This window comes from Maylandia zebra, linkage group LG15 (assembly GCF_041146795.1).
Source record: "Maylandia zebra isolate NMK-2024a linkage group LG15, Mzebra_GT3a, whole genome shotgun sequence".
In the NCBI taxonomy this organism is placed as follows: Eukaryota; Metazoa; Chordata; class Actinopteri; order Cichliformes; family Cichlidae; genus Maylandia; species Maylandia zebra.
In genome coordinates, this window is record NC_135181.1 from 18699889 (window position 1) to 18712793 (window position 12905).

At 42.1% G+C, this 12905-nt stretch overlaps 1 protein-coding gene across 2 annotated transcripts; it reads left to right on the forward strand.

The window, feature by feature from the left end:
- Positions 1 to 90: 90 nt before the first annotated feature.
- Positions 91 to 11242, forward strand: lats1 (large tumor suppressor kinase 1). Of its 2 annotated transcripts, XM_076874051.1 has the most exons (9): positions 107 to 416; positions 925 to 1365; positions 2288 to 2375; positions 3300 to 3856; positions 3887 to 4645; positions 5162 to 5744; positions 6385 to 6567; positions 7618 to 7724; positions 7808 to 11242. In XM_076874051.1, exons 2-9 carry the CDS (start codon positions 1036 to 1038, stop codon positions 8315 to 8317), a joined length of 3117 nt encoding a protein of 1038 aa, XP_076730166.1. In that variant the 5' UTR covers positions 107 to 416; positions 925 to 1035; the 3' UTR covers positions 8318 to 11242. The 2 variants fall into 2 exon arrangements, with proteins under 2 accessions (XP_004550656.2, XP_076730166.1); XM_004550599.4 differs by having other exon boundaries at positions 91 to 416; positions 3300 to 4645.
- The last annotated feature ends 1663 nt before the right edge of the window (positions 11243 to 12905 follow it).

The window sequence follows — 12905 nt, forward strand, 5'->3', positions numbered from 1 at the left end:
AATTTTAATCTATTGATAAGTATCGAAATTTGGCGTCAGTAATCAATAAGTCAAGTTATTAAATCTAAATTTCAAGATAATAACGCGAAATTTTGACTTACAGGCTTTTTTCTTCAGTGGTTTAAACGAACTTCCATACACTGGGAAATTAAACTCAATTGAAGAAAAAAAAGCTCTTTTACGTTAACGAAATTTTATTTTGGAAAACGGAAGTATTCTTCGTTAGCTTTATTTATAGCTTGGAGCTGTTGTACTTGTCATTCAGACATCCCAGGAATCCTACACGACTAGCCAGCACGACACAACAAAGACGTTTTGAGTAAAACTGCGTCCTTGTCACCGAGGAACGTCAAGCAATAGTCTTTACCCATTTAAAGAAGGAAATTGTGGCGGAAAAACGGCAGCTGAGGGTTCTGGTAAGTTGTTTAACTGTTGTTAGTTGTGCTTCGAGCTAACAGGCTAGTTCGCATCCTGTTGTTGAATTAGCCTAGAAGCAAATGGATGCCTTTAGCACACAGGCCGCGGAGGCACTGCTGAGCTGTTGGATTTAACGCAGAGAAAACTTACGATGGCTGAAGCTTACGGATCGTTAGGTAGTTGTGATTTTAATGGCGAATTTGTCGGATGTATTTGGCATTTTATGTTAGTACCTGACGCAGGATCATTCGCGTTAGAGCAGCACTCTGTTAGCGAACAGTGCTAACAGCGCTAGCAAGTGGGTGAGTTATTGATTTATAATGGAAAACTGTTTCGTCTGAAGGTTTAAGTTTTATACACCATAGTTTAGCTTGTAAACAAAATAAAAAGCAACGAGATCCAGTTCTGTTTCAGCTATTGGCTACTACTAATTCCCATATTTTATGTTTATCTGTAAAGTACTACACTCACATTCTCAAGGATAACATCCACTCTATATTTTCCCAGCTGCAGCATGCAGATGTGAGCTCAGACATCCAAGATCCTGTGCTATCACTTCAACTCTGGACTGGTGAAATCCTCTTCATCCCTCTTCATCGTCATCCTACATGCTCGTACATGAAAAGAGGGGAGAAACCCGAAGGATACCGGCAGAGGAGACCCAAAACGTTTCCCGTCACGAACTACAGTGGCAACAGCCAACAGATGCTGCAGGAAATACGGAACAGCCTGCGCAACCTGTCGAAACCGTCAGACCCACCTAAAGTGGACACTGGTGCACAAGGGAAGATGCTCCAAGAGGATTCAAGGCAACTGGGGCGCAGCAACAACCCCAAAAACCCTCACCACAAAACCTTACAGGAGATCCGCGAGGCCCTCATGCCTTTTAAAAATGAGCCCAACACTTCAGGCTTGCAGCGAGAACCCCGTTTTGCAGGGCTCGAGGAGGTGAGGAATGTTTTTAGATATCGTTAGGGGTTGTTTTGAATGATTGTGGAGGTATGGCGTTCTGTGCATGTCTCTGTAATTGAGGGTAATCGCTGGGAACAGATTGTTTTGAGTGGAATTATTTAGAAAATGAGAGGCATGCAAAGTGGAATTACAAGCTTGTACAGTTCAGGGTAAAGAATTTGTTTCTCAGTTGGCATTTACAACTTGTTTTGAGTAAGTGCGTGCAATCCAGATATGAATTTGGTATGTAGTGCTTTAGTCAAAGTATGTCATAGTTAATGTAAATTTGTTAATTTAAGCTACAATTTTGGCTTTCACAGGCCATTAAAATAAGATAACTGACATAAAACTACTATTTGTGATGTCAGTATTAACTAAAGCACCTGTGATTATGATTTTTGCCATAATTAATAAGCCCTGGAGTTAAAGAGGTTGTGTGACTGGTTCTGTTTGTCTGCTTGTTGTTTTTGTGTTAGTAGGATTACTCAAAGTTAAGGACAGGTGCCTGAAAATGCTGCCGGTTGTGTGACTTGGCACAAGTTAGAAATGAAGAACTTTTTTTTTTTCTTTTTTTTTTCATGGTAGTCATTCCATTTCCACAACTTACTCTGGAAATGCTCTAGATGCAGATCTAATATGTCACCATGTTCTCTTTCCAACTACTCCCAGTCTGTGGTTTTAGTTCCACCTCATCATCAGTCAACACAAGTCTTTGCTCTTATGTTTTTTTTGCCTTTGTTCTTGTCTCTGTAGTATCAGTACAGGAGGATTTTCTGTGTTTGTTTATAGATTGCTATTCAACTTTTGGACAGAACAAAACAGTGAATTAAAGATGTCACTGTAGGCCAATTTGTGTCTTATTCCTCTTTAATTGCTCAGTTCTAATTTTTTTGTGTTCAATTTCTTTTTCCCTCTTAAGCCAAGCATCAGTCACGGTGTAGGGCCGGCTACAGACTACATGGGTAAGGTTGTTTCCAACCCCAGCTCTGCAGGCCTCAAACCCCCAGGTATGTCAGTCCTCTGGGATTATATGTTGCTTCTCCTGTTTTATCATCCATCCAGCCTCAGTATTGTTTGAGGGATTTGGGACATTTGCTTTAAGAAATAACTATGCTGTTGACACACAGCATGAGTCACTGCATCACTGAATGGAAAAAGTTGACTGGAAGGTTTTTGGTTTTTATTCTGAGTGGTGGTTGTGACACATTTTAAGGATGAAAATATTGTCTTTGTTTAGTAACCTAAGCAGTTTATAGGGCGTCTGTATTGCCTAGTTATTACAAAAAGCAAACCCTAAAAGTTCTCCTTTATGCAAGTTACAAGTCTTTATCCACCATGCCCTGGAGTAAAGGATGCGTGTGAGTCACTGACAAATGTTTAATACAAATCCTTTATAAAACTTGTGTCAAAAGGATTCCCAGGTTCATTCACACAGTTATGAAATTGAGGGCATTTTGAAGGTGTGACCCATCAATTGAAAGGGGACATAAGAGTTCATTGAGGGAGAAAGGCAGCACGCAGTTAAGCAAGGTAAAGAGCCACTTGGAAGTCAACCATCCACTCTAAGAGAATCTGAGGCAGCAGAATAATTTGTTGAAATTGTTAAAGTATCTGGTTAGGTGACTGAGGCAAGGTTCAGATGCCTCAAATGGGCTGAGAGAAGTGGCTTTTCCTGACGGTATGATCAAAAAAAGGACTGACAACACAGAAGCAGTATAGATATTACCAGTAGTATATGTGTGCATTAAAATTTTGCCTTTTCAACTGAGAAGATGAGTTTTACAGTTGCTCTTATGAAAGTTTAGTGTTAGATGGCCTTTTTGTTTTGAATTATTTAGGCTGTGAGATTCTGAAAGTAATTTCGTGTTTTCAGTCATCCTTTCTTTTTTCTTCCTTCAGCTTGACTTTAACTTTAGTGTGTCTGTCTGTAGAGTCTTCTCACATCCAGCCGGCTGTCCTGAGGAGGTCGAGCTGGAAGGGCTCTAAGGAAGGAATGATGTACCGATCCGACAGCCCTGGACCGCCTCCTGCCTTCCCACAGGGCCACCCTACAAACAACCAGAGGGTCACACCTCCACCAAACCGCGGTGGCATGCCTTGTGCGTCATCCTGGGACAGCAACCCATCAACAAAGCGGTACTCTGGAAACATGGATTACCTTGTGCCACGCATTTCTCCAGTACCCCAGGGGCCGTGGCCTGATGGGTACAGCGCAGCACCTCAGAATCAACGTGGGATCAGCCCAGTGCCCATGGGCCACCAGCCCATCATAATGCCAAGCTCTGGGGGTAATAAGTTCACCTTTCCCCCTAGCTGGACTCAGAGTGGCTCCTCTCAGCCAGACTACGTGACAGGGGGCAGCAGACATCCCCCTCCTCCGTACCCGGTCAACCAGAGTAGCCGGCACAGTCCCACTGATCAGCAGACAGGAGGACCTGCATCCTCGCCTTCTTACCACAATGGAGGGAATATCCCTCAGTCCATGATGGTTCCCAGCCGGAAAAGCCACAACCATGAGTTGTACTTTTCTGGTCTTCCTCAGTCCAGGTCCAGCCAGCCCCAACCTTCCTCCGGCAACGGCAGCAACCAGGACCGCTCTCCATCATGGCAACATAATATGCCAGTCCGCTCCAATTCTTTGAACACCGGATCTACTCACCCGACCAGCTCACAGCCCTCTGCCACCACAGTCACTGCCATCATACCGACTCCCATTCTTCTGCCGGTGAAAAGCACCCATGTTCAGAAAGCCAAACTGCACACTGCTGTCGCTCCAACACATCCTCCATGGAAACCGCACGTTGCACCACCTCCTGCTGCGCCTGCCTACCTAGAACCCGCAGGTACAGTCCCGCAGGTCGTATCTGAAGCACCTGACTATCACGGACCTCCTCCCCCTTACCCTAAGCACCTCCTCCAACAGCAGGCTGCACCCAGCCCACCAGGGTATGACACAGGGGCCAACAGGCTCAGTGCAGGCAGAGAGGATCCTGCTGATGAGGAGAGCAGCGGCCGGGGGGACGGCTCGAGGGAAAAACCATCAGAAAGCCCAGAGGGTGGAGCAGCAAGAGAGGAGGACAGGAAGCAAATCACTACATCGCCTGTTCCGGTCCGACGCAACAAGAAAGACGAAGAGCGGAGAGGGGAGTCGGGAAGAGTCAATTTGTATTCCCCACAGGCCTTCAAGTTCTTCATGGAGCAACACATAGAGAACATCCTGAAGAACCACCAGCAGCGGATTCACAGAAGGAAGCAACTGGAAAATGAGATGCAAAGGGTGAGAACATCAGTGGAAGCATTTTCACAACAGTTGCTGCTCAATTCTTCCATCTTTTTACTGTTTTCCTACTTTTTATTTCTTCTTGTCCTCCTGTGACTTTGTCTCTGATCTTTTTCATGCAGTTCTGTTTTTTCTCAGCTGTTCTTTCTTCTTTTTTTCCCTCCTCGCTGTCACTAACAGCTGATCTAAAAGGTAAAGGTATTTCTGCTGGCATGTGACATTATTGGGAATCTGGTGTTTGTGTTTTGAATGTGTCTTCTGATGAAAGCAAGATGGCCTCCTATAGCTGAATAAAATGCATGCTATCCCATAGCCTTCACTTTACTGCTTGTGAATTTCTGCTTTGGAATAAAATGATTAACTCTGGTAATCACCACAATTGCATTTTGATATGTTGCACTGGTTTCCTTCATTTTCTTTTGTCCCCTTTCTCTTGATGCTTACAGTTTTTCGTAGTTTATTTATTTTATATTCATTCATTCTATATAACTATTCCTTTTGCCATGTGTTCAGGTGGGTTTGTCTTCAGAAGCCCAGGAGCAGATGCGTATGATGCTCTGTCAAAAGGAATCTAACTACATTCGGTTAAAACGAGCTAAGATGGACAAGTGCATGTTCAAACGGATCAAGACCCTCGGCATCGGCGCCTTCGGCGAGGTCTGCTTGGCCAGAAAAGAGGACACAGGAGCGCTGTACGCCATGAAGACTCTCCGCAAGAAGGACGTGCTCCTGAGAAACCAGGTGGCTCACGTCAAGGCTGAGAGGGACATTCTGGCAGAGGCCGACAATGAGTGGGTAGTGCGTCTCTACTACTCTTTCCAAGATAAGGACAACCTGTACTTCGTTATGGAGTACATCCCCGGAGGGGACATGATGAGCCTTCTCATCAGACTCGGCATCTTTAAAGAAGAGCTGGCTCAGTTTTACATCGCAGAGCTCACCTGCGCTGTGGAGAGCGTCCACAAGATGGGCTTCATCCACCGAGACATCAAGCCTGACAACATCCTCATAGACAGAGACGGTCACATAAAGCTGACAGACTTCGGTCTTTGCACTGGTTTCCGCTGGACCCACGACTCGAAGTATTACCAGAGCGGTGAGAGTTTATTTTAATTTTACATGCTTATAGTAGACATGTCATGCCACATTCATACTGCTACAGTGATATAGTCATATTAAACATCACAGTCATTTCATATAATGCCCCAATGTATTTAAGTAACTTTTTACTTGTATAACACATTTCAAGACAAACATCACAAAGTGCTTCACAAAGAAATACCAAGGCATTTGAAACAAAACAGACAAAAAATTAACCAAGTACATATGTACAAGTAACCCTGTTAAACCAGGGGTGGGGAAATCCAGGCTTCAAGTGCTGGTGTCCTGCAGGTTTTAGATGTGTCCTTGAACACAGCTGATTTAAATGGATAACTTACCTCCTCAACATGTCTTGAAGTTCTCCAGAGGCCTGGTAATGAGCTAATCATTTGATTCAGGTGTGTTGACCCAGGGTGAGGTCTGAAACCTGCAGGGAGTTCCCCCACCCATGTCTTAAACTAAGCTCTCAGACTGTCATTTAAAAGAAAGGGGAAAACCAGAAAGTTCTGAATAGCATCTTTCAGCTTTCTTTTAATGATTGTCATCAAAATCTTTCTGTTCAGAGCCTAAAACAATCTGACCTGCTGACATATAAAAAGTAGAAAAATCACTGTGTTCACATACCCTCTCTTCAGGGGACCACGTGAGGCAGGACAGCATGGACTTCAGTAAGGAATGGGAGGATCCAGCCAACTGCCGCTGTACAGACCGCCTGAAGCCTCTGGAAAGGAGAAAGGCCCGGCAGCACCAGCGTTGTCTGGCCCATTCGCTCGTGGGGACACCCAACTATATCGCACCAGAAGTGCTGCTTCGAACAGGTAGAGTGTAGCATCCAGGCAACATTTTTGATGTAATGTTTGTTTGTTTTTTGTTTTTTTTGAAGGCTTCTATTATTGTTGGCTACATATAGCTCTATTAGGGATGACATATAGGGTATTGTCGTCACCCAAGTTTGTGAATTCGATGACTCCAGAAGGAAGTTTCCTAGGATTTTGAAATTGATACCACAAGCATTTCTACTAATAATCTCAGCTGACTTCAGATCAGTGACCCAGACCACGGGGTTAGAGGTCAGAGGTCAAGTTTTCTGAAAATGAATGCAATAACTTGAGAACAAGCCGATGTAGGACTTTTGAAATTCACACCATGGGTGCATCTGCCAGGAGGCCGAGGGGTACCAATGGCCACTTCCAGCTGCTGTTTGAGTAAAGTGGAGTCTCATCGTGAGTTTACGTGTAACGGCTGCATAGCGTTTTGTTTTTTTTTGTTTTTTGTTTTTTTTTTTAGTGCCTCTGCCGTCTCTTTGTCGAGCTCTCTGGTCATCTTTTCTCTCTCATGAATTCATGCGCTGTTCTGTGTATTAGCTCTCACTGTAACAGAGTTGCTGGAAATAAACACTTGCACGACAGGTGAGAACAAATGTATATTTTATCATCCTGTCTGTGACAATAAGAAGGTCTACCGCACCCTTTGATGCTATGTGTATTTATACACAAGTTTACAGAATGAATTATGATTCATTCTGTAAAGTTTAACTTGTTTTAGTCTGCAGATTATTATTTAAACAGCTGATCAGTGATTAAACCACAGAGCTAAAAAAAAAAAAAAAGGTGTGCTGCCTTTGAATAGCCATCAGTAAAAGAGTTAAGTTACAAAAAGAAAAGTTGCTTTACAGGATAGAAATAAACACTATTTTGGCTCCCCCACCCCCATTTATATTACACATTGAGTAGAATAAAAGTGTCTCTCAAAAAAAAAAAAAATCGTGTGTGTGTGTGTGTGTGTGTGTGTGTGTGTGTAAATAAAAGCTGTATTTCAGATCTGAATCCTCCCCAAATTGTTGTGAAATTTCCTTTAATCCTCTTCAGGATACACCCAGCTCTGTGATTGGTGGAGTGTAGGAGTGATCTTGTATGAAATGGTTGTTGGACAGCCTCCTTTCTTAGCAACCACACCCCTGGAGACGCAGCTAAAGGTATGCGAGGCAGTTGCAGTGAAATGCTAAGCATCTACACAGGTCATTGTTTGCTTCATGTTGTTTTTCAATTTTGGAACTAGGTGATAAACTGGAAGAGCACGCTGCACATTCCCCCGCAGGCCAAGCTCAGCGCAGAGGCATCGGATCTCATCGTTAAACTGTGCCGCGGCCCTGAGGACCGCCTCGGTAAGAACGGCGCGGATGAAATCAAAGCCCATCCTTTCTTCAGAAGCATCGATTTCTCCAGCGACCTCAGACAGCAGGTGGCACCATACATCCCCACCATCGCCCACTCCACGGACACCTCCAACTTCGATCCAGTGGACCCGGATAAAATGTGGAGCAGCGACGGCGACGACGAGGACAGCCATAACGACACGCTAAACTGTTGGTTCCGCAACGGAAAGCACCCCGAGCACGCCTTCTACGAGTTTACCTTCCGGCGCTTCTTTGACGACAACGGCCATCCGTACAGCTGCCCCAAGCCCATCGAGTACGAGGGCTACGAGGACGAGGCCGACTCGGCGGGCGCCACACAAGAGGCCGCCAGCTCCTCGGCGTTACAGGGACGAGACCTGGTCTACGTATAGCACTCAAGGCCCGATGACACGCTTGTACATAATGAGTAGACGCAGGGGGTTTTCAGTGGCATCACATTTGAAACATAGGAAGTATGTTTGTTTGGTCACATTAACAGACTGTTTATTTTAAAAGCAAACAACAAAACCACAGTCGCAACCTAAAGGAACAATTCAACACTTTAAGAAATGTCATTCTTTGATTTCTTACCACGAGTCGGAGGATGACAAACAGAGCTACATAGGAAGCTGGCCATCATTCGGTTAGCTGAGCTTAAACTCTAAAAACAGCTCTGTCCAAACTTAAAACCTGCCTGTCAGCACCACTGAGGCTCAGGATTAACACACTGCACCCTGGTTACCTGAGGGAGGTTCTTGCTAGACACACAACTTTATTTATAAAGCACTGTTACACTACAACCTACATTCACACAGTGCGCTCTCTCGATCTCTCTCTCTAGACACACACACACACACACACACACACACACACACACACACACACACACACACACACACACACACACACACACACACACACTTTAAGATGCACGCAGTAAACGGTCTGTGTCATGTCCTGTTGTGTTCATGTACAGCACAGGCTACTTCGGTGTATTTGCACCGGTTATGGCCGCAAGCAGGAATGCACCTCAGAGTACTGATAGGCATCCACACACAAAGAGAATAGCTGCGAGGTATCTGTCAATAGAGCTTACATGGTGGGATACCGTTTATTGAATTGAGGGAGGTGGTAAATGCACTAACCAGGTACAAAACCAGGGACAAAAAATTAAAACCAGTCAGGTGTTGATACTATGCTTTTCTGTTTGGACGTTACTTTGACACATCTTCACCAGATGGTGTTAATGTTGTGGCTGATTGATGTAGGTTCTTGTCATATTTGGGATGCCACTCAGTTGGATAAAAGAAGAGTGACTTGAGTCTAAGGCTTTGTTAGATCCTAACCTAGCAACAGCTGCTTGTTTTGTAACTGGTGAAAAGAAAATTCAATAAAATGAAAAGTTAGAAAACTTTTTTAAGTTTAAAGTGCCCCATTTTAGCTTTAGTTAACATTAGCCAGACTTTTTTTTTTTTTTTTTTTTTCTCTTTTCTCACTGCAGCCCTATTTTCAGGTGCACAAATGTGACTAACGCCATCATTAAACATCCACACCCGACGTCATCGATGTTACAGAGTAAAGATCTGTAATTCCTGAACACCACCTCCAATACTATTTTAAATACTCTCAAATTAAGGCTGAGAATCTGCACTGTGAATGTTTTTCTAACCCGTTAAAGTAATAACTACATCTCTGGACCTGAACTGTAACCCAGTGGGTTTCAGAGGTGCTGGTAGGTGGATTTTTGTCAGAGCTGGGCCAGCTACTCCAGTATCATTCTCCTTCTCCTGGCATGTTTTCCAGAAATGCATCCATTTTTAAAGTGTGACATATGCTGCATAAATCTCATAAGAGGAAAGGAAAGCAGGAAGAAGAGGAAAATAAAACAAAATCGGGGCGCTCTCTCCCTTTTTAAAGCCTTAATTTATTTAATAAGTTGTAACATGTGATGCTAGTGTAGATGCTGTTTGTGCGGGAGTTTTATTCAGTGGTTAAAAAAAATAATACATTTTAATTTATATTTTAATGTTTGCAGTGGGGAAATTAGTGTTATGACTCTTAGAAATGTTGCAGGGGGAAATATTGCTCTAATTATTGCTGTGCCTTTATTTTTGGTTAAATATAAAGGGGGTTAATAATCAAACAGGCATTTAATAAGTAGCAGTTGATGATTGAACTACAGTAGATTTTTGTTTTTATTTTTCTAATTTATATCTAAAATGTATTTATAAATTATGTTGTATACAGTTGATGTAAATATCTTTTTTCCCTCTCCCTCCCACCCCCGCCCTCTGGGCAGGTCCTCGTTGGGGTCCACTGCTGCTTTTTATTTTTATTTTTTTTTAAATGTCACTCATATTGGTCAACCAAAGCACTAAATATGTGGATTTTCATTTTTTGTATAACTCACTTTTAAAGAAAAAATCACAACACTAAGAAAAGTCAGGGTTTTTTTTTTTTTTTTTTTTTTAAAGCGGGAAATGCACTTGGTCATCTTTTGGTGAGTTTTTGTTCGACTCTTCATCACATATCAGTTCCTTTTTCTTTTTTTCTTTTTTCTGGTGCTTTTCTCTCACTGCGTGTAGGAAAGATCTCTGAATGTAGTTATCATGGACTTACTGGTGACCACTGTTGTTCTGCACTGGTTTTGTTTTCCTTTTATGAGAGAATTTTATTTTTCTGTAAATTTGTTGCGTTGGGAAATTTAAGAACAGTGGAAACCGGGATGAATAAAGAATGTAAAAAAACAAAACATGTTTTACAAGCACACCAAGCATGATGTATTGTTATCGCCATCAAGTAGAGGAAGATTTCAATTTTAGCTGCATTTAAATTCCTTCTTCTCATATGAATCGGCCAGAAAGGGCAGACTTTCATGATTGCCAAGCGACAAAACATATTCAGCGAATGGAAAAAGAAGAAATTTATGCATTGTTTGACTCCCCTATATTAAAGTTACACTGCTACTAAAGGAAGCACCCATGTGTTATTCCTAACCTTGTAGATGTTAATCCTGATAGGCTTAGAAAACTGCAGCATTGTGACTGAGTTTACAGATACAGAATTATCAAAGCAAGGCACTAATCAGATCTTCAGTGATTTGCTAAAGAGATTTCAGCCATGCTAACAGGTTTGTAAGAGAAGCTCCTCAGGCATGCTCAAATGGCTGTGTTATCCTTTGAATCTAAAAAATGTATAAAAATGTTTTCATTTTTCATAAATAGCTCTACTGTATAATTTAGCACTGTGGAAAAATATATTGAAATATTAAAACATTTGACTTCTCTCAAGACGAACAGAAGTTGAAATCACCTGAAGCAACTTTCTGCTCAAATGTGTTTTTAGTTATGTTTTTTTGCTGTCCCAAAAGAAAGACAAGTGTACATAGTTTTCATCCCAGTGGCGACCCTACCTGAGAGCTTTCAAAAATAAATAAAAAAAAAAAAGACAGTTTTCTGACTTTGCAACCCTGAATTTGTTGAAGTTCGTATTTGTTGCCATCAGAGGGTGCTTAACTGGGTTTAACAGGGAAGTGACTAAAGAAAATGCAGCAGTAAGTTACTGTATGCATGTGCGTATGGGAACATATGCTAAAAACAAATGCTATGTGAAGTAAAATAATTAAATTTATACATTTTTTGGCTGAAATCTAACATTTTTAGGTTTATTTTATTCTTCATTTTCTGCACTACAGAATGTGAAAATAAAACTCCAGTGAAGAATAGTCCCCATAAAATAGGACAATCTAAAAAATTTTAAATATAAGATCAAATCACTGGGCTCATCTTACAGTGGATAACTCATACCCAACCTAAAACAGTGTAGTTATTTTTAAGTGTATTGTCAAACACTATTAAATGTGGTTAAAAGTTTCAGTCCAGTTCAGAGTTACATATTCTCATTCTAGTCTCAAGACGTACAGTTATATGACTTTAGGTTTTGTTTACATACTGCAACACACACATTAAACACCTAGTTAGTGGCAGCTTGAATCGTACATGCTAGCTGATAGACGTACCTCAAACTGAACACCCTCCCTTTTCCTCCTGTAAGATGCCAAAATCTCAGTTTTCTGAACAGTGGAGTCAATTTTGCAGGTTAAAGGTAAACAGTTTTGAGTAGTTCGGCATGTTGAAGCCACCTGTGGAGCATAATCCCAAAATAAGGCCTTTAATGAGTCTGTGGGATGTGGGATACTGACGGCCCTGTGAGATTTTGCAGACCTCATCTCTGTTCAAGACTACAACTAGATTCCTTGTTGGGATCATTTCTCATTCTTTGTACAGCTGTGTACAAAAACAGCAACCCCAGCCCAGCTGTAAAAGCTACAGCAGCACAAACTGCATCACATTGCCACTGGAATTTAAATGCATTCATTTGGGGAAAATGGTTTTATTTTTGATCCTGCAACAGAGTTTCTCTCACATTGTTGAAATGTTGCAGCTACAAGAACAAAGATTTATCAGTGGAGATCTCGGTTTCCTTCACCTGGCTCCGTTTGTCCAGAACCAACAAAGCATTAGATACCTGGACTATGTTGTATCCAGATAACTTCAGGGTTAACCCTAGGTTTCTGTACTACTAAGCAGAGATGGGCAGTACAAGTAAGGCGTTACTGTAATCCGATTACTTTTTTCGAGTAACGAGTAAAGTAAGGGATTACTATTGCAAAAACTGTAATTAGATTACTGTTACTTTCCCGTAAGCACGCTGCGTTACTGCGTTACTAAAACCGTGACTTTCTTGCGAGTGTCTCATGACAATGACGTAAGCGAGTGCGACGTTTGTGGCAACAGCTGTGTGCAGATCAACAATGGATAATATATGAGTGCAGGAGAGAGTATGAGCGTGCAGCGTTTAAAGGGTGGAAGCACTGACCTTACTTTGACTTTGATTCCATAAAAAGTGACAAAAACATTAGCGTCCGCTGTTCACTGCGTGGGAAGAAAACTTCTTTTTACAGGGAAAAAACCCCTAAAC

What these genes read in the sequence shown, in the direction of transcription:
- lats1 (XM_004550599.4), top strand. Translation starts at nt 1,036, where the DNA reads ATGAAAAGAGGGGAGAAACCCGAAGGATACCGGCAGAGGAGACCCAAA. An exon ending in CTCGAAGTATTACCAGAGCG is followed by an intron (nt 5,745 to 6,384) that starts GTGAGAGTTTAT and finishes CCCTCTCTTCAG; the next exon opens with GGGACCACGTGAGGCAGGAC. An exon ending in CCCTGGAGACGCAGCTAAAG is followed by an intron (nt 7,725 to 7,807) that starts GTATGCGAGGCA and finishes TTTTGGAACTAG; the next exon opens with GTGATAAACTGGAAGAGCAC.